Below are 24,872 nucleotides of genomic sequence, written 5' to 3'. Positions count from 1 at the left end.
AGGCCCTCACTCGTAAGATGTGGCCTGTCCCTCAAACATTATCTCAGCCACTTGCTCTCTCACTCATTATCTGGGTGGCAGCTCATTGGTGTTCTCCTTAGACCCTTGACCACACCAAGGCCTCTTTCTCCCTCAGAGCCTTTGGGTGTGCTGTCCTCTGCCTGGAAGACCCTTATCTCCACCTTTTACTGGGTATCAGTCTCAACTTCACCTCCTCAAAGAGGACTATACTAGTTTTTCTATATAAAAAGCCTCCACCCATTCCCCCCCACCCTTTGCCATATTAGCCTCTTGTTTCTTTCATAGAATTCGTCATGACTTTTAATTTGTTTACTTTTGCTTTGTCTCCCTCACTATAACATAAACTTGAACTCTTTGAAGAGAGAAACCAGATTCTATACCAATTATATTTTTAAACTCTGGAGCCTATTACAACATTTGGGGCAGGATAAGAATTTAATAAATACTAGTTGACTGAAATAATAAATGAGTAGAACATATATAATGCTTTTCTTGATTCAGCTTCTTACATAACCATTGAATAGCAACCTGAATTGAACCATGGGCAATTTTGCCACCTAGGACCTTTTTTTTTTTTAACATGAACACCATTTTTCTGCCCACCACCCTTGTCTTTTCTCCTCTTTACCTAGGTTAGGAGGCTTTTAGATCTCAACTAGGCTTTATTTTCCCTTCTCCAGAAAGCTTTCCTTTACTCTATTCTGTACTCTCCAGCAGTCTGAGTGACATGCCCCTAGAAGTTCCAATAACATTCTGAGCTTACTCCACATAAGGCAGTGTTAGGTGGTGGCTGGATCCAAATTGCCTGAATTTGAGCCATGTTACTTACTACTACTCATAACTTTGGGCACTTTAATTTCATATTACTTCACTTTCTTTTCATGTAAAATAGAGCTAGTAATATACTAATCTAATTGTGTTTTCGGAAGATGAAATCAGATCGTGTAGGTCAAGTGCTCAGAACAGTTCCTGCCACACAGTAAGAACACACAGTTTTTAGCTATTATTTTTACACAGTAACTTCCTGTTAACTTGTCTCTTCCTTATACATACTGAAAATTCCTGAAAGGCAGAAATACTGTCCTATTCACTCTTGATTCCTAAGCAACTGATACAAAGCTGGGTTTTATATTTACTGAATTGATTTCCTTCTCTCTTCTCCCTTCAAGCCCTTCAGATGGCTCCAAACGAATCTCTATTCGTGTTTTCCCACTACTTAAAATCTTCCTGTTGCCTTCAGTTTGGTCTCTACGTTAAAAGGGCAATCAAAGACCAAGACACCATAGATCTGTCCTTCTCTAAACTTGCCATAAGTTTGTAGTTTGTTTTTATGTTTTTATGTCTATAACACTGTTACTTTTTTTGTTTTTTTGTTCTTCAAATTTTCTTTGCCTTGTAAACTCAGTTATGGAGCAGTGAAGCAAAATTATATTTTCATTCGTTGGACAATGAACTTTAAGCAAGTTTCCTCGCAGATCTTACCATATCATGTAAAATAATTTTTCATCACTTCTGCAGTTTTAATTTCTTTTTTTTAAACAGCTTAAATTTTATGTATTTATTTATTTATTTTTGGCTGTGTCGGGTCTTCGTTTCTGTGCGAGGGCTTTCTCTAGTTGCGGCGAGCGGGGGCCACTCTTCATCGCGGCGCGCGGGCCTCTCACTATCGCCGCCTCTCTTGTTGCGGAGCACAGGCTCCAGGCGCGCAGGCTCAGTGGTTGTGGCTCACGGGCCCAGTCGCTCCGCGGCATATGGGATCTTCCCAGACCAGGGCTCGAACCCGTGTCCCCTGCATTAGCAGGCAGATTCTCAACCACTGCGCCACCAGGGAAGCCCTGTAGTTTTAATTTCTCAATAGTCTGTTTAAATCAATTGTGTACCCCAGGACCTCGATAAATGTTTCAACCAAATTTATGTGAATTACAAAGCTATTTTAAAATACAGTGTAATTCCCTTCCCCAGTTAAAAACGAAACTAGTAGGCTTTTGTGACAAGTGAGCTGGTTGTGTCCTGTGCTGCCTTTGGGTAAGCCTGTAGCACCAAATAAGAAAGTACATCCGGTACCTAGGGTAGAAAGTGGTGGCTGCAAAGCGACTGGCCCAGACTTGTCCTAAATAAGTCTCCAATTTCCAGAACTGAATCAGGTGTCCCGCGGAGCGACAGAAAGCATCTTTGCCTTGAGGCTGGAAGCTCCGTTAATAGGCGCTTCAGGTGAGAAACCTGAGCCACCTGGGAATACCCAGCGCGGCAGCCTCCCCATAAACTTGGGAGACTTTTATCACTAGAAATAAAACTCATTCCAGGGACTTCCGGGCTGCACGGGCGGGGCGACGTGCTGACGTTACGTCACGCTCTTGCCTGACCTGCCACCCCGCCCCTCTCCGCACTGTGACGTTCCCAGGGAGGAACGAAGCGTAAACAGCGCAGGGCATTTTGGGAGGGGGATTGTTTCACGCAGGAAGCAGGCTCCATTTTAGCGCCGCCCGCTGTCGCCATCTGTTTCCCTTCCCTCCCCGTTACCGCCTCCCGTCCCTAAGCCCCAACGGGAAGGCTGGGCCTACGGTGGGGGAGGCAGGAGTGAAAAGAGGGAAGGGGAAAAGGGAGAAAGGGAAGAAGTGGGGAGAAAGGGTGAGTCGGGAAGGGTGAGTGGTAGAGGCTAACGTGCGAAGCGCGCAAGCCCAGCGGACGGGCTGACGGACGCGCCTGTGCTTCTGCTGCCGCGGCTGCGGCGCCCGCGCGAGTCGCGTCGAAGCGGCGGCGGCGGCGGCAGCAGCGGAAACAAGAGGGGAGCAATGGCGGCCGACAGCCGAGAGGAGAAAGGTTAGTGCGGAGAAAGGTGGTGGGCGGAGGCGGGGCTCTGGAGTGGGTCGACGGAGCCGTGGTCGTCGTTGTGGGTAGGGGAGGTTAGCTTGCTCCGCGCGGAGCCGGCCTCCCCGTCGAGACGCTTGGACTCCTTGGAAAAGACCAGGCCTGCCCTTTCGTCCTCGGTCTCCATATGACCCAACACTTCATCTAGCCTTGGATTTTTCTTTGGTCCTAATTTCCTTCTTCATTTAACGTTTATCTGTCCTGGGCGCGGCTGGGAGAAGGCCTGTTCTGAGTTGCAGGCCCTTAGGTTTATTTCCTGGTAGTGGTATGCGGATGTAATGCGTATCTTCAGAACAGCCTTTTCTGTTAGGCTGAATTTCGAAAACCCTTAATGCCCTTAAAGCTGGTAATCTAAGTAAGCATATTTAAGAAGTGGTATAGGTAGATAATCTCGCGAAATGTCTACAAGTAACTTCTGGCTGTTCTGTTAAATAGGCAAAGTGGCAAGAATGGCCTGTTTGGTTCCTCAGATACTTATTTTGGAAAACGTGATGTTTGAAAAGATGATTATGTGATTTAGGCCAGGCAGAAAAAATCCTGGCCGCTATTGTGATAGACACACGTTGTGCGTAGTTCCTAGAGGGTACAACCAGGAACAAATTTGTAGAGAGTCGGAGGGCTACGGTTACTTTGAAATATGGGAAGAACTGATGTTGCCAGAATGAAATGTCATGTCTTTTTAAATACCGACCTTCCAAGCCCTGGAAATGTTAATGTAGATCCTGAATCAGTACAAGTCTGGAGAGTGGTCTAGATTGGATGGTGCGTTAAGGTTTTTTACAACCCTAAGATTACCATGATAGATTTGGAAAGGTTATAGTTGATAAAAATCTGGCCAGCTGCTGTCCAGTATTTTGCGGATCTACTCTTTTGTGTGGCTAATTGATTTCGGGGAGGGGGGGTTTGTTAAGTGGGCTGTAGAGTCAAGTTCCATTAGACTTGTGACCTCTAATTTTTTTACTTAAAAAAGTAGAGTCTTCATGAATCAGCGAACTGCTCAATAATAGGGACAAGCTTGGGAAATGGAGTGGGTGGGAATATTATTTGTTATGGCTCCTATCTCAAAGCAGCTCGGTGATTAGGTTTTAGTAGTTTAATTTTCCTTCCTTAAACGAATCCTAAAAATGCTCTCCCTTCCTTTTGAGAAGTCCAGAAGGAATGTGATCATAGGATTGCATGGTGTTAGTGAATAAAAGAAACTGCTTTTAATTAGTAGTAAAGTAGTATTAAGTAGGTGATTTTAATCAGGAAGAATTAATTCGGTCAACATTTGATTGTTTCAGAATGTAATCTATGATCTGTGTGTATGGGAGTGGGTGGTGGTTGTGGTGGGTGAGATGAACTAGATAAAAAATGAGTAAAAGCTCAGTACTTCTCAAGAGTTCAGTGTCTGTTAAGTTGTAAGTCAGTTATGGAGTAGACACAATATTGTATCCGGAGGAAGAAAGTAGGTGATGTTTTAAAAATTTTGTTTTAGAAATGGATTTGGTGATGAAAACGTCTAAATGCATAAACTTTGTAACTATTATTGGGAAGTAGTAATGTCACTTATTAGCAATACTTAAGATAAATTGTCCAGCTTCTGAAAGGCCTCACATTTGTGTAGTTTTTAAAAAATTAATTTTCATAATTCAGCTTCATTTTAAAATTTATGATGTAAGTACTTATAGTTTAAGATTGTCTCTAGTTTACTGGGAAAGCTAACAGATACATACCTACTGGAATTGCTTATTTAATTTTGGAATGAGAGGATTTCTAGAATAACCCACTTTGCATGTATGGAAACTGAGGCCTAGGGTATCTCACTTTCTTGATCTTTGTCAAACAGCTAGAATAATAGCCAGAATTAGAATTAATGCTTGACTCTTTCTTTTCATGTTGAACAAGGAAAAATGGGAACCTAAGTACTTACTGCCATCAGTTATGTTATATGAAACACTAGGAAATTATAAAGATAAGCCCTGTCACAGATCTTAGACATGTCACAGATCTTAGACATGTCACAGATCTTAGACATGTCAGAAACCTTAGGTCCTTTCTTGAAAGATTCCGTAAGTGGTGTAAAATCTTGATAAGAAATGAGTTTAATTTGCAGAAATTTGCTGTAAATCACAGAGCAGTTACAAAACTTTCAGTCATAAAATCATTGGATTATTGGGCTTTGCACGTTAGCTGTGTAATAAGCAGACATTACCTTCTATAAATGCTTTTGTAATACCCGTACCTAGAAAGTGAAGCCTATAACTGGAGAATTTGCCAGCTTCCTGATTCCTGTGGTGATTGTCCAAAAAGTGGATGTGGAAGATGTTGGAATATTGGTGGTATTAACTAGTGTTAATTGCCATTTTTCTATGTTTTCTATTATAAACACCTGGTTTATATTTTATTTCTTAAGCTCTTAAAAATTTCTCTCTGAAGAACAATTATACAAGTTTAATGTATCTAAAATGTGGATAATGAGGAACCACTTTTGAAAGTAACATGTTTTCTGCATTACCAGACTGGAAGCTCCATGAAGGTCAGGAGTATGTCTGTCTTGTTTACCAGGTTCCTGGTGTACAGTAATTATGTCTCAGTGCCTCGAATAAATGATTTAGAAGATTGTAAATCTTTAGCTCAAGGTTGGACTTCATTAATGACTGACTATGACTAGTTATGTGATATTTGCTATTGATGTCCAAAGTTAAGAGTTTCCCAGTTTAAATTATATACGTACACACATTCATGTAGGCAAATACATATGAATATGTACGCATGGTTATATATACACACATATATGTATATACACACTGTAGCCCTCACTATAGTTAAGTCCTTAGGGTTAGATTGACTTGGTCCACTTTATTTAGGGCTTTGTAAAGCATAGAGTATGTATTTGATATTCTCATATATTTGTTTTACCCATAATAGAAGTAGGACAAAAAATTACAAATGCCCTCCTTAGACTTCAATTGTATGCATTTTGGAAGACAGGAAATTTGGATGGGATAGGAAATCCAAGTATCTACACTTCTTGAAGAATGACGATTTTGAATGACAAAAAAGTAACTGAGAGACTGGTCTAATGTAAAACACAACAGAAGGGGAGGCTCCAGGAAATCTTGCTACATTGCCAAACCCGACTAAAACTATATTAAGTGAATTAAAATAAAAACTGTAATGTATTTTGGTGCCCTGTATTGGAAAACAAAATACGTAGTATATTTAAGTACCCTGTTTTTGTTTTTGTTTTCTTCTTTAAATATTTCAGGTCTTAGTCTGATGCTGGATCCTGAAATAAATAGTACTTTGTATCTCCTGACCCAGAAGCTTCCAGGGTCAAAAAAATGAACTGTGTCTCAGATAAAGGTTAATTTTCTACACTGAAAGCCCTGGAGTTAAGGTTTGTGGCCTTCCTGGGCCAGGAATTTCAAGGTTGAGGTGTAATTCTGGTAGCGTGGAAAGAGCATTAAATTTGGATTCAGAACTGTGAGATTTAAGTCACAGTGCTTTAATTCTTTGGGCTTCATTTGGGATATTTTTTATTTCCTTGTTTTGCTTCCTATACCCATGGATCTATACCTCTTTCCCAAAACTCAGTTTGTTAATAATATTGATAGTTTGTGATGAAAACTAAGATTATGCTTGCTTAACAAGTGATGATAATGAAGTCTGTATAAAAACATCATATATTGTGAATGCAAAACGTTCACAGATTATTGCATTTCCATAGAGGAATCAAGCTAGCAGCAGCCTGCTTTGTTTTGTTTTTAACTGAGTCAGCATTTAAAAGTCAGACAATTTCAAATAAAAATCTGAATTTGGGAATCCTCTTGAAAAATTTGTAAGATCCGACATGGTACTTGCATTCTGTCAAGGCAGTTAATCCACTGGAGTTGAGTAGGCTTGTCCCCTTTAGCGTTCCTACTCTTCCACAAAGTATCATATATACTAAAACTGAAGTTTGGTGTCCCTGTGCCTCAGTGTCTTGAGCCTTAAACTTTTTTGCAGTTATTTAACATCAGTGTTGTTCAGGAGTTGTGGGTTTATATGCATTCTAGGGTCAGGCAGATAAAGTACTTAGTACAGTAGGTAATAGTGAGTGTTAGGTTATAGAGAATAAAGGAGTAAGCATGGTATATGTTCAGGCAATATTAGTAAATACACTGATGTATGGGGCATAAACCCAGATTGTCTCATGCAAAACTTTGACATAAGTTACCTTCTCTGTGTCTTAACAGAAGACTATCAGGACTGCTCCATCTGGTTTTTTTCAGATGGGAGTCTGGGCCCCTAGTGATCAAATAGTCTTTTTTTAAAAATGCAGGGTCTGGATTTTTATATTAAATCCTTGGCGCTTTCAAAAACAAAGCATCCAAGAGCTAGATTCATCCTACAGGCTGTTAGTGTATAACTTTGAATGGATTTGAACTTGAGCTGTAAATGGAAATACTGTTTATTTGTGTTTCATTTGAGTTAATTTGTTGCACTGACATATTGTGGAAAAATTCATTTTGTTGTGGCATCTAAAACACAATTTTCAGGGTTTTAAAAGGATTTTTTAAAAAAGACTGTATAGTTCTTTATATAGACTTCTCAAAAAAAAAATGAAGTGCTTTAACTGATAGAAATACTGCATTTGAGTTATTTTTTATATAGAATTTTTAACCTGGCATTTGCTAACCTTTGTTCATTTTATTGCTAATATTCTTAAGGTGCTGCTGTAAAACTACTGTGAAGAAATTGAATATGTACATATCACTATACAGAATAATAATGCTAAATTTCAGGATAAAGTGAGTGGTTTAAAACATTAAAGTAGTTTAAAGAAAGTCACCCTAGAGAACTGGTGGATGTTACTTTATCTCTTAAGACATAGTTATTTCTTTCTAAAAAGGATATGCCAGTGATAGATTAGTCTTTAATAGTAGTAGCTTCTGAGACTACTAAAATAATCTTTCTTTCTTTATAACTAATCCATTTTAAATTGAAAATGAATTAAAATATATACAAACTACTTTCTCTAGCCAATGAATGAAGTGGTCAGAGGAAGCAGCTTGTTAGCTTTATAACCCAATACTATGAATTCTCTCACCTTTTTAAACCAGATTTTGGTTTTTAAGAGTACACCTTACATTTATAATTAAAATCCTTAAGTTTAAGCAAAACTAAGCAGGTGGTGGTAGTTTTGAAAACATCTGTCAAGTATTTAACATTTCAACCAACAATAGGTGGAGTCCATGGCTCCTCTCTTTGAACCTGAGTAGACTTTTGTGATTGTCTCTGAATAAAATACTGTGGCAGTGTTGCTGAGCTTCTGCCTAAACCACCATGAAAGAGGTCGGCCTAAGCTGAAGCTGTCATGGGGGAGAGTGACCATAGAAAGGAGTGCCCTAGGAACCCCAACTGTTTTGAGTCTTCCCAGCCAAGGTATGTGAATAAGCAAGCCTTCAGATGATTCTAGCTAACCCTTAACTGCAGCCACGTGAGAGACCCTAGTTGAGCCTTAGAACCATAAGCAATTATAGTAAATGATTGTATTGTTTTAAGTCACCAAGTTTTTGGGGTAGCATGTTAAATTTACAGCAGTAGATAGTAGGAACATTTATGTATTTGTCTTATTGAGAAAAGAGGATTTTGTTTTATGTGCTGGACCAGATTTTGTGTATCATGTGCCCTAGTCATTAACAAAAGGTTCAGGAGCATCAAATAACTGCCCCATCCACCCCCTTCCCTTCCCCAAACACTGATCTTTTTATTCTAAATGCCTCCTTTCAGAGGTGAAGAAACTGGAGCTCAGATTGGGACTTTGCTAAAGATACCTAGCTCTTAAATGATGACCTGGATTTTCTTGCTTCCAAATACAAATGTCTTTCTCCTATGTATCATATTTCAGCAAATATATAAGCGATTTCAGTGGTGGAGAGAAGTAAATTAAAATGTGATCTTTTATATCAGGGGTCAGATAGAAAATAATATTTTAGGCTTTGTGGGCCACACAAGGTCTTTGTCATATATTCTTTCCTTTTTTTTTTAAACACAACCTTAAAAATGCAGAAACCATTCATATCTTGCCAGTCAAAAATAGGCCATGGGCTGAATTTGTCCTGCAGGTCTTATTAGTTGGCCAATATTGTGATAAAACCACAGTTAGGTTTTTGATGTCATAGAGTATAATATGGATAAAAATTTGTAGATCGTCAAGTGAGGATGTTATGGTTGATCTTAAAGTAAATTTAAGGTGCTGTAATGTTGGTAATATGGAGCTTTCTGGTGCGCTAATTTGGAATTAATCTACTAGTGCACATGATCTTTCAGTGATACTTTGTAGTTTTGTTTTCTTATACTTTGTTTAAAGATGCTTATTTTATAATAGCCAGAACATGGAAGCAACCTAAGTGTCCATCAACAGATAAATGGATAAAGATGTGGCACATATATACAATGGTATATTACTCAGCCATAAAAAGAAATGAAATTGAGTTATTTGTAGTGAGGTGGATGGACCTAGAGTCTGTCATACAGAGTGAAGTAAGTCAGAAAGAGAAAAACAAATACTGTGTGCTAACACATATATATATGGAATCTAAAGAAAAAAAAGGGTTCTGATGAACCTAGGGGCAAAACAGGAATAAAGACACAGACATAGAGAATGGACTTGAGGATACGGGGAGGGGAAAGGGGTAAGCTGAGACAAAGTGAGAGAGTGGCATTGACATATATACACTACCAAATGTAAAATAGCTAGTGGGAAGCAGCTGCATAGCACTGGGAGATCAGCTAGGTGCTTTGTGACCACCTAGAAGGGTGGGATAGGGAGGGTGGGAGGGAGACGCAAGAGGGAGGGGATATGGGGATATATGTATATGTATAGCTTATTCACTTTCTTATACAGTAGCAACTAACACAAAATGTAAAGCAGTTATACCTCAATAAAGATGTTAAAAAAAAAAAGATGCTTTTAATGTCCCCCATCTAATTTAACCGTAAATTTAGAAAGCCTGAACTCTAGACGAATGAATTTGCTCAACTTGAATTTCTGAGCTTCTATTTCATTATCTGCAGAGTATTGGATCTAAAACATACCTTGTGTGTGTCATGTATGATATGTGTGAAAGTGATAAAATGTTAGAAAAGTATTGATTAATATTTTAAAATTTTGTGGATGCTTTCTAAAACTGCAACCAATCTTTGAATTTGACTAATAAAATTATTTGTTAAAGCTTTTTAAGACAGTAATACCCTTTTTATAGGGAAACCATGATTTAGGCATGTCTGAAATTTAAATTGATTTAATTAACCTGCACAGTTATTTCATTCTGTGTTTAGCATGTCTAGATTTAGCATGTATAAAAGTTCATGTGAATGTTCAGGCTTTTGAAGTGGATATTTCTAACCAGGAACTAGTGATTTCATGAAAAGATTTGTGTAGCACTGTATTTACTTAATTGCCTATTTTGCTGTCATAGTTCTATTTTTTTTTCTTTTGCTTCTGCAGATATCTTATTTTTCAAGATGTGTTGGACCCACTTTTTACTGACTAGAGAGCTTTGACCTAAGAATCATTGAATATCTGAAAAACTTGGGTTTTTAAAAATCAAATTGTATGTTTTTATTTTTTATTTACAATATAGCGTCCAAAAATTGTGTTTGCCACCATTCAGGTCTTGAGGGAATTTCCTCAGTGAAAACATGAACCCAGAGGATGAGAGAAGCCTTTTTGGTTGGCATATCTTGAATTTCAGTACCATTTAAAAAAATAAGTAAACAAAAATGATAACAGTCTGTATAGTATATATTCATTTTAGAAAAATGGTAAAGTACGGAAAAGCATTCTTACCACTCAAAGAAATCAGTTACGATGCTATTCCAAGCATAGGTGATTTTCAGTGTTTTTTTTTTAATTTTTATTGGGCTATAATTGAATTACAATGTTGTGTTAGTTTCAGGTGTACAGCAAAGTGAATCTGTTATACAAATACATGTATCCACTCTTTTTTAGATTCTTTTCCCATATAGGCCATTACAGAGTGTTGAGTAGAGTTCCCTGTGCTATACAGTAGGTCCTTATTAGTTATCTATTTTATATATAGTAGTGTGTATGTGTCAGTGTTATTAAGTAGCAGCAGTGACTCCAAGCACAGAGGAAGATGCATTGTCACCTTTTCCATATCCTGTGTAACCTTGCTTTCCTTCTTATTATGCCTACATTATCTGTTTTAGTTTTCTTGAGTCACTGATTTCTTTCCCTCTTGGGGGATATTTGAACTCCATCTAACCTGTTCATAGACCTCAGGTTAATAATCTTTGCTATACTTTTAGTGGGCTTTGCTTTTTGGCTGGAGCCGTAATACAATTGTCCTATCTCATCAGTTTTTATGATTTTATACCTCTCCTTACGGCACCTTAAATTTGGAAAGATATATTTTGATGCCAGGATATTTAGTGTTCAAAACATTTACCATTAGCTTTAGTGCCTTATTTGAAAAAAAAAATATCAGTTTAAAGTAGTAAATACATAGTTGCATGTATTTCGAAGACTTATTTTGTCCAGTTGGACAGGGTTGGGGGTAGGGAAGGTGATGGGGTGATACAACCGAGTTCTAAATTTTCACGATCATTGACTGTATCAATTACAGTCAATAGTTTCCTTGTCTGAACAAGTTATACTTTTATAGTCCATGCCAGCAGCCTCAAATGTTTTTGATTGTGTACCCCGTCAGTAATTTTCTTCTTTTAACTTACTTGGACATTATTTCAGACAAACAGGATAGCTGTAAGGATAGTACAAAGAATTCTTTTGCTTTTCAGCCACATTCCACAAATGTTAACATTTTTACCACATTTGTCTTTCTAATTCATTCTTTCTCCCTCTTTTGTCAGTTGCAGACATGATGCTTCTTTGCCCCTAAATAGTTAAGTATGTATTTCCTAAAAAGTAGAATTCTCTTTTACTTAACTGTAGTACTAGCAAAATCAGGAAATTGACATTGATACTTGTAATCTACAGACCTTGTTTAGATTTCACTAGTTTTTCAGTTGTCTCAGATCATGTGCTGTGTCAGTTATTGTATCTTTTAGTCTCCTTTAATCTGAAGTATTTCCTTAGTGTTTTTGTATTTCATGAATGAACTGTGACATTTTTGGATGCCTCTAAATTTGGGTTGGTTTGGTGTTTACTCATGTATAGGTTTAGGTTTTGCATAGGAATATCACAGAATTTTTCTATTCATAGTGCATCATTCCAGGGGGTCCATGTTGTTGATTTGACTCACTGCTGGTGATGTTAACCTTGATTACTTGGTTAAGCTGGAGTCTGCCAGACTTCTCGACTGTAAAATGGTAATAAATATTCTGCCCGGAGTACACAATCTTTGATAAATGTATGTTTATTTAAAAAATTATACACATGTATTTTTATTATTGTGCACATTTTAAAGCAGTTACAAAAATTAGACATTAAAGGATGAGCTACAAATACAGAAGGTCTGTTTTTCTTTTTGTACCCCAGTATATCCTTTCATATCCTATGGGATATATACTCCTGGTTTTGTAGACCAGAGCTCTGCATCATATTCTTTACTTTATATCGTTTTATAGGAATTATTCTTGTGTCTTGATCCTGAAATAAAAGCTCCTTGAAGGTTATGTTCTCATACTTCTGTAGCCTCAGTACAGTAAGTACTCAAAAATAAATGCTTAACGTTAATGATTTTTCCCTGTTACTTTTTAATCTTTTGCTTCCAGATGGAGAACTTAATGTTCTAGATGATATTTTGACTGAAGTACCAGAACAGGATGATGAACTTTATAATCCAGAGAGTGAACAAGATAAAAATGAGAAAAAAGGTATGTAAGATTTCTATTTTCGTTAAAATAGCAAAATAGAGATCAGTTTCTTAAGAAAGAGTCTTTGCTTTTGTACTTGTTCCTTGAGGCACTTACCACCAAAAGCACAATCATAAGAAGCAGTGGTACCCAATTCCATATGAATGAGAGTAATATATTTTTTCCAAACGTGTGAAATGTCTCAGATGAATTTATTCCAGTATGTGAAAGCTGTGTTTTCTTTATGATTAACTTTGGAGTAAAGGTATTTCAGAAGACATTTTAAAGAAATGAGGCTTTTTTTCTCTGATATATTTACCTGTTAAACTTTGGTGAAATAAGTCTAATACCCAAATTCTTATATATATTTTTTTCATCGTATTTTTAAGGTTCAAAAAGAAAAAGTGACCGAATGGAATCTACAGACACAAAGCGACAAAAGCCTTCTGTTCATTCAAGACAATTGATTTCTAAGCCACTGAGCTCATCAGTTAGCAATAACAAAAGAATGGTTAGTACAAAAGGAAAGTCAGTCACAGAGTATAAAAATGAGGAATATCAAAGATCTGAAAGAAACAAACGTCTAGAAGCTGATCGGAAGATTCGTTTGTCAAGTAGTGCCTCCAGAGAACCTTATAAGAGTCAACCTGAAAAAACATGTCTGCGGAAAAGGGATCCTGAAAGGAGGGTCAAATCCCCTACACCAGATGGTTCTGAGGTAGTAAATATTATTGCAGATATAATACAGAAAGCAATTCTTTTTGAGGCTAGAACTATTTACTCACTCTGACCTTGTCTGTTATATGACTGCTGATTCCCTTTTTCTTTAAACATCAGAGAATTGGGCTTGAAGTGGATAGACGTGCAAGCAGATCCAGCCAGTCTTCTAAGGAGGAAGTGAACTCTGAAGAATATGGCTCTGACCATGAGACTGGCAGCAGTGGTTCTTCTGATGAGCAAGGCAACAACACTGAGAATGAGGAGGAAGGGGTGGAAGATGTGGAGGAAGATGAAGAAGTAGAAGAAGATGCAGAGGAAGATGAAGAGGTGGATGACGATGGAGAGGAGGAAGAGGAGGAAGAAGAAGAGGAAGAGGAGGAGGAGGAGGAAGAGGAGGAGGAAGAAGAAGAAGAATATGAACAGGATGAGAGAGACCAGAAGGAAGAGGGAAATGATTATGACACCCGAAGTGAGGCTAGCGACTCTGATTCTGAATCTGTTTCCTTCACGGATGGGTCTGTCAGATCTGGTTCAGGAACAGATGCATCAGGTACTAATTTTTATATGTAAAGGTTTGTCATTTTTTTTTTTAATTGACCTGATTGGTTTTTTTCTTGAACATGTTTAAATTGAATTATAAAATTTTTGAGGCAATGGGGGGGGGATGTTAGTAAGACTGTCCTGTGATTTTTTTTTTTATAGTGTGTGCTTTTGAGTATTATAAATGCATTTGAGTAAGATTTACATACCTTAGTAAAGGTATTTTCCAGCTACAAATTGATTGTATTATAAATACACTGGTCTGATTGTTTCTGTATAAGGAAATGTATTTGAGGTTTTAATGTTACAAATTCTTAGATATCCATCGTAGTCAACAACAGCTTATTTAAACACTGATGTACTTGAAGTATATTCATATGGAACCTGTCTGCTAGGTATTACAATATTTTCATGTTAAATGCCTCTAGATTTCCATCATGTGGCAACAGAAACCAAAATAACTTTCTTTTTCTCTTGGGAGCACAAATTTTTCTTTCATTTTTGTATCTGTGGGTTGACTGACTGGGGCAGGGTCTCCAGAGGGCTGGGTGTAAAGGTACCAGATGGAAAATAAGAGTATAAAATTATTGTGGAGAGACTGGGTAAGAGGCATCTTGGGTCATTCCTTCAATACTACGTGCCCTGCCACTTTATCTGACCCATGAGACTTGAATATGAGAATGGTAGATAGTTGCAGTCATTAGGCTGAGGGAGCCCTCTTCTGGGGGGAAATTCAGAGGGTAGAGCAACAAGAGGCCAGGGTACTTGGAGACTGCTGGTCACTCTGATGATTATAGTCTCATGGCTGTCTTATGTAAAGATGCAGCCAGATCTCCTACACAGGCCAAATGCACTAAATATTGGAAATACAAGAAAAATTGTATTCTTTTGATATATATGATAGTTAAATGTCATTATTATAGAATTTTATCATTTTAGTGTAGTACATTGTTAGTAAATCATATTTTTGATACAGTGTAAATGATTAGAGCAAATGACCAGGTATTTTCTAATTGGCAGCTGAAGTGCTTCTAGCCTTTTGCTCACTAGAGTTCTAGGTTTGGGAGTTCAGACAGGTTTTGAAGGGGGCTAAAGAGTTAAACTGAATAGATGAGTAGTTGGGTTTGATATTAAAAAAAAAAACTTGTGGAATCTTTAATTCTACTATCCCATCATACTTTTTGCAAACTGATGGGATATGTTTTATAATTTATGATAATGGATAGAGAACAAAAATTGCATTGGAAATATGAATGAATGTTCATTTATTGTGGAGAATGTGTGAAACCTGTAAAAGTAGGGAACATTTTATTATAGGAATCTTCTTTTTGGTGTCCATGTTAAGAATGATATTTCTTAGACTTGAATGTTTATCCTGTTTAACTCAAACGAGGGAGACTTACATAAATACGTAGGGCCTAAAATAATGTGTATTTTTAATAAGTTCCTAGATGCTGATACTTAGCAAGATACTTATTCATACTTTATGTTTTTTGTGGATTAGACATTTCAGATTGAATGGTAGCCAATAGTTTTATAAAACTTGGATATTAAAACTGTTAAGAGACTTACTGTTATAAAAGAGATACCTGCCTGGAACTCTTTCCATATTAAAGGAAAATTTGTGGCTTTTCTTTGGAAGAGCTCTTATGTGGAACATGTTTTAAAGACTGTATTTAGTATGCAGGACATTATTATTTTTATTTTGGAGTGGTTTCTCTTTATAATAATGTGTGAGAGAAAAATGGGGTGGATCTGGAACTCCACTAGAGGTAAAAAATGTTTTTAAAGATTTTTAAACACAAGGGATCACAGTTTAGTTTTTGTGTCATGAATTTTCTAGATTCCAGTTTATTTTACCTTATTTTTCAAAATTTCTCAAAATTTCAGTAATTTCCTTATAAAAGTGACACACTTGGTGGTTGTTAAAGGTTTATTTGTTAGATGACTTTCAATTGTTTTTTTGACCTGAGAATAATAGTCGGGAGAGGAGATCATAAACTTTAAGAGCAATGAAAGTTATTTATACAAAAACGATAAAAAATCCTTGGAGATTTTTCATGGTAATGCTATATTTAACATTACATAAAAATTGTTGGGCGAGATCTTACTTCTGCTTCTATTTCCTGCATCTTTTTTTTTTTTAATAAATTTATTTATTTTTGGCTGTGTTGGGTCTTCATTGCTGTGCGCGGGCTTTCTCTAGTTGCTACGAGCAGGGACTACTCTTCGGTGCGGTGCACGGGCTTCTCGTTGTGGTGGCTTCTCCTTTTGTGGGGCACGAGCTCTAGGCGAGTGGGCTCAGTAGTTGTGGCGCGCGGGCTCTAGAGAGCAGGCTCAGTGGTTGTGGCGAATGGGCTTAGTTGCTCTGCGGCATGTGGGATCTTCCCGGACCAGGGCTCAAACCCGTGTCCCCTGAACTGGCAGGAGGATTATTAACCACTCCGCCACCAGGGAAGTCCCTGCATCATCTTGGTTAGACATTCTTTTAGTACTTAGAACCATGAAGTATTATTTTTAAACAGCAGCAAGAGATGTATTACCTTTGTGATCAATTTATAATGCTTAGATCCCTGACTGTTCAAAGAGGAAAAGAATAAAAGAAACATGCTAGAATTTTTGAAAGAAATTTAAAAAAAATTTTTTTAACAGTTTTATTTTTCTAATCTCTTTCATGTACATGTCATACTCATTGATTCAATGAATTCAGTTCCTTCTGTGTGCCAAACACTATATAAGAATGTGTAGTCAGTGAACAAAACAGACATAGATGAGAAAGAGATTTGGGATATGACAAAAACTCCTGTTTCTTATCTGTTGGGTGAGATTCTCAGTCATTTTATACTAAAAGGCTTCAGTCTCTTCTCTTGAAGTCTTATAGTTTACCTTGAGGGAGAGGATTTTAAAACTTAAAGGTCAGGTATCATTCAAAGCCAACAAACCTGTAAATAAATGCTTTTCTCTATAGCTAGTTATATAAATTTCATTATGTTCCCAAGTTGCTAGCTTTAAATGGGCCTGACTTTGTAGTTGTGCCAATATGTACTGCTTTGCCTTTCCTTTTTGCTTTAAGTTAGCAAAATCAGCATCATTTACAAGCTTCTTGTTAACATCTATTTGGAGAAGGAATTAGTAGTAAATTACAAAGGGAAAAGTGCTTAAACTAAAAGAAAAGGAACTTTTGTCCTTGGAGTTTTCCATCTTTAAGCTAGTTTAAACCTAGAATCCCCTTTCAAGAATAGAAGTAAAATATCTTTTCTATTCTCTTGCTCATGGCTTGTACTTTCAAGTTAGAAACTAGGTTCTGTCACTCAGGAACTGTGGGACCCTAGCCAAGTTGCCTAACCACACCACTAAGTTGAGGCTTCCTTTTCTGTAAATGAGAATAATGGGTACTATGTATCTCATGAGTTTGTTATGAGGATTAAGGGAAATAATTTATTTAAAGCTTTTAAAATAGGAGTTTGTATGAAAGATCATTGATTATTATTTTTCAACATTCTGTTAACTTCTATAAAAATAAGTATATGCGTTTTCTCCCATCATATTCCTTCTTTTAGCTGAAAAGTAAAGGTGCTTATAGTGGTGTAATTAAAATACCAACAGAGACAGGAGAGTCTAATTCCATTTTAGGCCCTCATTTATATGCTTCCAGATTAAGCCTGAAATGGTTCTTATAGGTAATGCAAATCTCTTCTGTCTACTGAAGAGTCCCAGCTTTCTAATAGAAATACATAGACTGTTGCTGAGATTTTAGAGTTAAATTTTAAATTGAATTTGAAAATAAGCAGTTATTCAGGAAGGACGTGGTCAGGAAGAATGGAATTGAAGATACAAAAGCAAGCAATGGCAACCAGAAGGGAGTCACTAATTTACTATAGTGTAATTTAAAAAAAAAAAACAAAAAACAGTTGAAAGGCTTTGGGTTCTGGGGTTCATCAGACATCTAAGAATCAGAGTTGGAATTGTGATGAAGAATGATAGTATACTTTTTAAAAAGAGGACTTAAAACAGACAGTGGTACTTGGTTCATAGAAGGGAGCGCTGTAAATTTAATTGAAAGAAAAGTTGTGTTTGCTTTGCAGAATTTTTTTCCCTTTTAAAACTTTAAGACCTTTTATATATAGGATAAGTAGTTCTTAATTATAGCTGTGTATTTTTATTTGATTAAAATTGGTGGGAGAAATAACAAAATGTCCTTAGTTTTTGAACAGTGTCTGAATTGGAACATCTTCAGAAATTGAGGGGGTCAGGAAGGATTAATAATGAATAATACTTAGGGATTATGCAAAATCCAGACGCATGATGATACATTCTTATTTGATTAACTGTACCTATATTGTAATGTTTTTAAAAATCTTGTCTGAATTCTTTTTTAGATGAGAAAAAGAAGGAAAGGAAGAGAGCTAGAGGCATATCTCCTATTGTTTTTGATAGAAGTGGAAGCTCTGCATCAGAGTCATATGCAGGTATTCTCATTTTACTTTTATTTGTGATCATATCTGACTGATTCTAATGTAATCTGCTATAAAAAGTGTGTGGAGGCTGTAGTTTAGCGTGAACTCGTTAATATTCATTAGTATTGATTTCTGGCATGTTCAGTGTAATAAATCTAGAGGAAACTAAGCTTTTTCTTATTATTTTAATCCTGTTCTGTTACTGCTTAAGTGGAATTTCACTTTTTTTTTTTCTTGGAAGATGATGATTCAGTGACTAGTTTTCTGAGTGAGAAACTGTTCAAATATTTTTAAAAACATCCAAACAACCCAAAAAGCAAAACACTCGTACACATTGAGAAGTATTTTTTTTGTGTGTGTGGGTGCGCCAGGAAGAATAATTTGTCTTGAATGAGAACTTTATGTGACAAGACTGTAGAAATTTTGTCTTATCTCTATTAAAGCTCAATCTGAACAAATGTACTTTGGCTAAATACAGGTTCAGAAAAGAAGCATGAGAAATTATCATCTTCCGTTCGTGCTGTCCGAAAAGGTATCATTTAAATTTGAAATTGTTTTCATTGCATGCTTCCTTAAAAGTCATTATTTTGCCTTATTGGTTGTCCATTAATAGTTGGTTTTAATGTAGTAATGTTCTGATATATTACATTAAGGGGAAAAAAATAATTTAGTCTTACACAGAGCTCCGTGTTCACTTCTTACTGGGTATCTTTTAGAACAGTGGCAAACATTTTAGGACATCTTAACAGTTTTTGGACGGAGTGGATGGTATATATATTTTAGTAGCATAATGGTCTATTAGCAAATTTTAAATGATTAATGTGATAAAGATCTATAAAATTTATAGCCATCTTCACACTTAAAAAATATGGATCTGATATATTAGAACATTACTATATTAGGTTTGCCTTCTTGCAAAATGCTGGTGTCTTTCTTAGCTTTGCTTTATTATGTGTTGTGGCTTAGCTTTCTAGGTTGAATGGGTGATTATGAATTTTAAAAGTTTAGCTGGGTTTTGGAGGGCTAATTTCATTTAATACAACTTATATCCCTCTGTGTGATAATGGCCTCTGTTTAATCAATTTGGATTTCTTTTTTTCAGATCAAACCAGTAAACTCAAATATGTCCTACAGGATGCGAGATTTTTTCTCATAAAGAGTAACAACCATGAGAATGTGTCCCTTGCCAAAGCTAAGGTATTAGCATCAGTTCTGTTGAAATGTCCTAATCTTGAAAATTTAAATGTGAAGGTGGACTTGAGTATCACTTGAGTACATGACATACTGTAATTTTTATTAAAGCTTTAAAGATCCATAGTCCAGTTGCCATGTAGGGTCTGCTTTTTTGACTGGTTAGGCAACCTAGTAGTCATTTGAGTTTTCTTTTGAATCTTTTGAAGATGAGTTTAGAAGTAAAAATATTCAATATCTGAAGAATATGTAATTATACATTGTACTGCAAAAGACGTGTTTCTTTGGATTTTTGTGTTTCTATACTCAATTGCTAGTTTATTATACTAATACATTTTATAAAGTTTTTTTAGTTAACCAGTTTTGTTTTTTATTGCTGCTTGTTTTACACCTTGAGATTTTCTTGAAAAGAAATCATTCTTTTACAGAGAGTTTCTTTTACTTTTAGAAGTAAGATCACTTGGATTTAGAAGAAAAGGGAAGAGTTAGTTTTAGTTTAAAGCCCCACCCTGGGCTTTACAAAAGGGATATGCCCAGTTGCTGTAGGATGTCGTAAGGTTAATTTTTTTAAAAATGTTTTTGTTAGAAAAATGCATCTACTTTTTATACCAACTATTCTAATATTTTTGTATTTTTGTTTTAAGACAGTTTCTACTGTGGGAAGCATTTTGTAAACTGTATTTCTGTCAATATTAATAATCCTATATTTCTAACTTAAGTTGAGGGTTACCCACTAAATTTTACAGATGGAAGGAATAGTACACTAAATAGTGGAAGTTTATTCTGTTCTTTAGCTGGAGTGGATTTAGGCAGAAGTAGTTAAGCACCTAGTGAGAATGAGGTCTAGTATGTATCAGCAGATTAAACTGAATTAGAGGTTCTGGTTTACATTACCATTCCTGCCTTCTTAATCTTTCATGATCAAAGAATTGATTAAAATGCTTTGGAAATAATAACTATGTTCCAGCTCTACATAAAACACAGGTCTCTTCAGTCAAACTATTGATACGTGAAAATTTGAACTTAAATAGAAATAAGAGAGAAATGCTAGAAACTTGACAGAAATTCTTCACTTACGGATTTACTAACATGATCATTTTTAATTATTTGGTTAGGCACAGTTTTTAAAGAAAAAATGTACACATTGTGATTCACCTTCAAGCAAAATGTTTTTACCACAGTAAATGGTTCTGATTTTAAATTGTAGGTGATTGTTTTTATTATCTAAAATTCTAGCCCATATGATTTGATTGCCCCGTCCCCATGTGTTTACTAGTTTTAATGATTTTGTTAAGGTTGGTAATTTTCTCCATATTTTTCCCAAGTTTTTAATAGATTATTCCATTATTTTGACATATGACATTATTCATAAATGTTCTACGAATACATAGGACATTTATTCATTATAGCTTACTGGTAACCTTGGTCTTCTGTAAATGTAATTGGAAACATAAAAGATTTACATTAATTTCAATCTTTGATCTTTACATCATTTATATAGGGTGTATGGTCTACACTGCCAGTAAACGAGAAGAAATTAAATGCTGCATTCAGATCTGCAAGGAGTGTTATCTTAATATTTTCTGTGAGAGAGAGTGGAAAATTTCAAGGTAAGAGTAAAAATAATTTGGATATGTAAAAACATTAATTATATTTGCATCTATATATTATGTTGTGATTTATTCCCCTAGGATTTGCAAGACTTTCTTCAGAATCACACCATGGAGGATCTCCTATACATTGGGTACTTCCAGCAGGAATGAATGCTAAAATGCTGGGAGGTGTCTTTAAAATTGACTGGATTTGCAGGTAAATTACACACTTTAGTGTAGATAATTAAAGTTGCTCCTGTTTTGAATGGGCTACCACTTGAGAATAATGTTAAAAGTCTACAGTTATTTAGTTTTAATTTATTATTCTAATTATTGTCCCCCTTTTTTTGGTGTCATTCCTAGGCTGATTGGGATCTATAGAGCTTATTTAACAATGTTAAAAGTAAAAACATTAATATGCTTAGATTGTATTGTTCACCACCTTTATAATCTAATATAGAATGCATAGGGCAAAGATTTATTTAGTCCAGAGTTTTATGTATTTCATTTGTTCTCTGCATTAGTATTATGGCAGTAAATTTACAAATCAGACAGTTGCTTATGTTATTTAGCACATGTTTATGTTTAGTGATTTAACATGCCATTTTATTACTGTGGAGTGGGAAAATAGTCACCCTTTGACTTGGCTAATATAACATTTTGGAGGTGACTAATTTAGTTGTGAACAAGTAGTGTTTTTTAAGGAAGTTAGCAAATCATGTTAGTTGGCATTGTGACCTTTTGAAACTGCAGTAGTTAAGATTTAAATGTTTGTTAGAAAAGTAGACTTACTTTGAAATCTGAGTTATTTACCACTTTTTTTGTCCTTACTGAACGATTGTACATTGTTTTAAAAAAATGATTAAAGAAGTCAATTTAGATGATACAGAGAGACTTAACACTTCAGCAAATGGATAGTCTCTTGTCGAGAACTGCAAAATGGGGCAGAAGGCAGAAAGCTTTTATAAAATAAGCTTTTATAAATAGTAAAGAATAAGAAAGAGACAAATAAGAAAATATCTGATTGGATGGGGCCACACAGAACCTTGTTTGGGATGAGGAAGCCCAGAGTTGGCTTGGCGTTTGGGGATTGACTGACAATATATTGCATTTCTGGTCAAGTGGAGCATTTACAGGGACATGAAAGTTATCTAAGTTTCAGTTTGCTGGCTTAGCACCTTGGGCAGGAGTGGCTCCATCTTGGGCTTAGAAAGCTATTTCAACAATATGAAAAGCTAATTATTTAAGTGAACTTTATATGGCATGCACAAATCTACTACCTGTAAAATTAATTTTAGCTAAATAAGAATTACCTGAAAGGGACCATATGGATTTTTTTGTATCATTAAGTCGGCTTAGGTGGATTTTTGATGAGGATAGAGGAATTGGATAAGAAAGAAAAATGCTGTTCATATTCAGGAAGGCAAACTAGCACAAAGAAGAGACATGAAATCAGAAACCATGGGGTGGGGGGTGTGAGTGGGGTGTGTGGATGGGATAGGGAACCACCTTTTTAATAAAGCAGTCAGTAAAGAGAAGAACAGAAGGCAAAGATGGGTGGGTAGTAATGTGGGCCAGCCTAAGGAGTTAATAAAATAAACCTTTGCTGTGGGACAGTGAGGAAATATGAAAATGGGCAGTGATACAGCAGAGATAGTGTATTAGGCTGATGTTTAATAGAGTAGCAAAAAGCTATATGCGCATATAAATATATCACCATTATTCATCCCGTCATTACTTTTTTGTTTTTTTTATAAATTTATTTATTTTTATTTTTGGCTGTGTTGGGTCTTCGTTGCTGCGCGCGGGCTCTTTAGTTGCAGTGAGCGGGGGCTACTCTTCGTTGCGGTGCACGGGCTCCTCATTGCGGTGGCTTCTCTTGTTGCAGAGCATGGGCTCTAGGCATGTGGGCTTCAGTAGTTGTGGCACGCGGGCTCAGTAGTTGTGGCTTGCAGGCTCTAGAGCACAGGCTTAGTAGTTGTGGCGCATGGGCTCAGTTTCTCCGCGGCATGTGGGAATCTTCCCAGACCAGGGCTCAAACCCATGTCCCCTGCATCAGCAGGTGGACTCTCAACCGCTGCACCACTAGGGAAGCCCCCCGTCATTACTTTCTATAGGGAAAAATTAGAAGCAATCTAAATTCTTTCATATAGGAAATTGGTTAAGTAGATTATGGTTTGTCACTTAAATGTAATACACAAAAATAATTGTCCATGTAATAACATGGAAAGATACAACAAATGAAAGGATACATAATTATAATGTTGGAATGCATTGTTAGGGTGGTGAGACTATAGATGATATTCCCATACTCCATTGTACCCAGGGTTTTTAAATATAGATTTATAGTTCTTAATTTCTAAAGTTAAATCATAATCAAAATTATAAAATTTAAAAATCTGGTGGCAGTTTATAGGGAAGACAAGGTGTCAATTATTTCTTAGCAGAGATAGACATTTTTACTTATTTTTTTGGATGGATAACTGTAAAGGCCAAAGGAGAGGTTTGTTAAGTCTATGGTTTTATGACTAGAAACATTATTGGTGTCACTGGAAAATATTTGGAGGTGATGCTTTCTTAGGAGAAAAATAATTACCCAGTTTTAGATTGGTGGTAGCAAATTTTATTTTGAATGTTACTTGTTTTATGAACCTTCATTTTCAGATTATTGATACGGAAATTTGTTTCTTAATTTTAGAAGATGAGTTTAATTTATTCACAGATTATCGTCTTCATTTTCTTCTTCATTGACTTTCTGGCTCTTTTACTAACTCATTTGAAATATTTATAGCTAGCATCAGAAGAGGTACAAACCCAAATAGTCCATTCTGCTAAGATTTTGTGTAAAATTTTGGGTAGTAATGTTTTTTATTACTTTTAAGTAAGTTTTAGGTTTACCTGGAAAGAATATTCTTTTTTTTTTTTTTTTAGAATATTCTTAATTAAAAAAAAAATTAACTTTTTTTTAAATACTCATAAGTGCGTTAAAGAGTAATATTAAAATACTTAAGAGTTCTGAGGGGGCACGTGTTCTTATTGCATTGACATTTCTTTGAGTAAGTCACTTGAACTCTAAATTTTCTGTGTGAAATGAGAATTACATTTGACCTTCAGTGTTAAAAGGATTAAACTTTAATAAATATAAACCCTGAAGGCTTTGCTATCAGTAATAGTAACTGCTATTAATATATTTTCTTTTCAGATATGATAGTTATCAGAGTTTTATTTAAGCACCTTTTGGATTTAATAACTAGCCTTAAGTTTTTTGAGGAGTGGTCCCTGGATCACCTGCATCAGTAGTATCTGATTATTAAAATGCAGAATCGTTACATGCACTTCAAACCTATAGGCACACTGGAGTTTAAAACTAGATGGTGCATGGTAGCAGATAGGAAAGGAGGCATTAAAAAGTGACTTAAGTTGCCGCTGGGAGTTAGATCAAAATAAGGCTAAAATCTATAGAATGTCATTCAACCAGAATTAAATCTACTGACTATATTGTATTTTAACCTCACCCCTTTCATGTCCATTCCAGGTAACCCATTTCTCTTTTCTTTCATGGTTTCTCGATATTATTCCTTTTAGTTTTAATGACCAAAACAGCTATCCAGCACATAAGAGCCTCTGTACAGTTTCATGTTCTTTTGTTAAATATGCCCCATTTTCTAAGCTCCTT

At 35.9% G+C, this 24,872-nt stretch overlaps 1 protein-coding gene across 4 annotated transcripts in view; it reads left to right on the top strand.

Moving 5' to 3' along the window:
* The first annotated feature begins 2,466 nt into the window (after positions 1-2,466).
* Positions 2,467-24,872, top strand: part of YTHDC1 (YTH domain containing 1) — a 34,690-nt gene continuing 12,284 nt past the window's right edge. For 2 of the 4 annotated variants that reach the window (XM_036852585.1, XM_036852583.1), the window contains exons 1-9: positions 2,467-2,841; positions 12,616-12,717; positions 13,086-13,414; positions 13,534-13,966; positions 18,336-18,425; positions 18,892-18,945; positions 19,516-19,610; positions 21,106-21,214; positions 21,296-21,413. In XM_036852585.1, coding sequence (XP_036708480.1) covers positions 2,814-2,841; positions 12,616-12,717; positions 13,086-13,414; positions 13,534-13,966; positions 18,336-18,425; positions 18,892-18,945; positions 19,516-19,610; positions 21,106-21,214; positions 21,296-21,413 — 1,358 coding nt within the window. In that variant the 5' untranslated portion in view covers positions 2,467-2,813. The remainder of the gene's footprint in view (positions 2,842-12,615; positions 12,718-13,085; positions 13,415-13,533; positions 13,967-18,335; positions 18,426-18,891; positions 18,946-19,515; positions 19,611-21,105; positions 21,215-21,295; positions 21,414-24,872) is intronic. The other 2 variants (XM_036852586.1, XM_036852587.1) reach the window with 1 other exon arrangement.

The sequence above is a fragment of the Balaenoptera musculus genome, chromosome 5 (genome assembly GCF_009873245.2).
Source record: "Balaenoptera musculus isolate JJ_BM4_2016_0621 chromosome 5, mBalMus1.pri.v3, whole genome shotgun sequence".
Lineage (NCBI taxonomy): Eukaryota > Metazoa > Chordata > Mammalia > Artiodactyla > Balaenopteridae > Balaenoptera > Balaenoptera musculus.
Note: the sequence above shows the minus strand (reverse complement) of the source record. Positions and strands in the feature narration are given on the sequence as shown.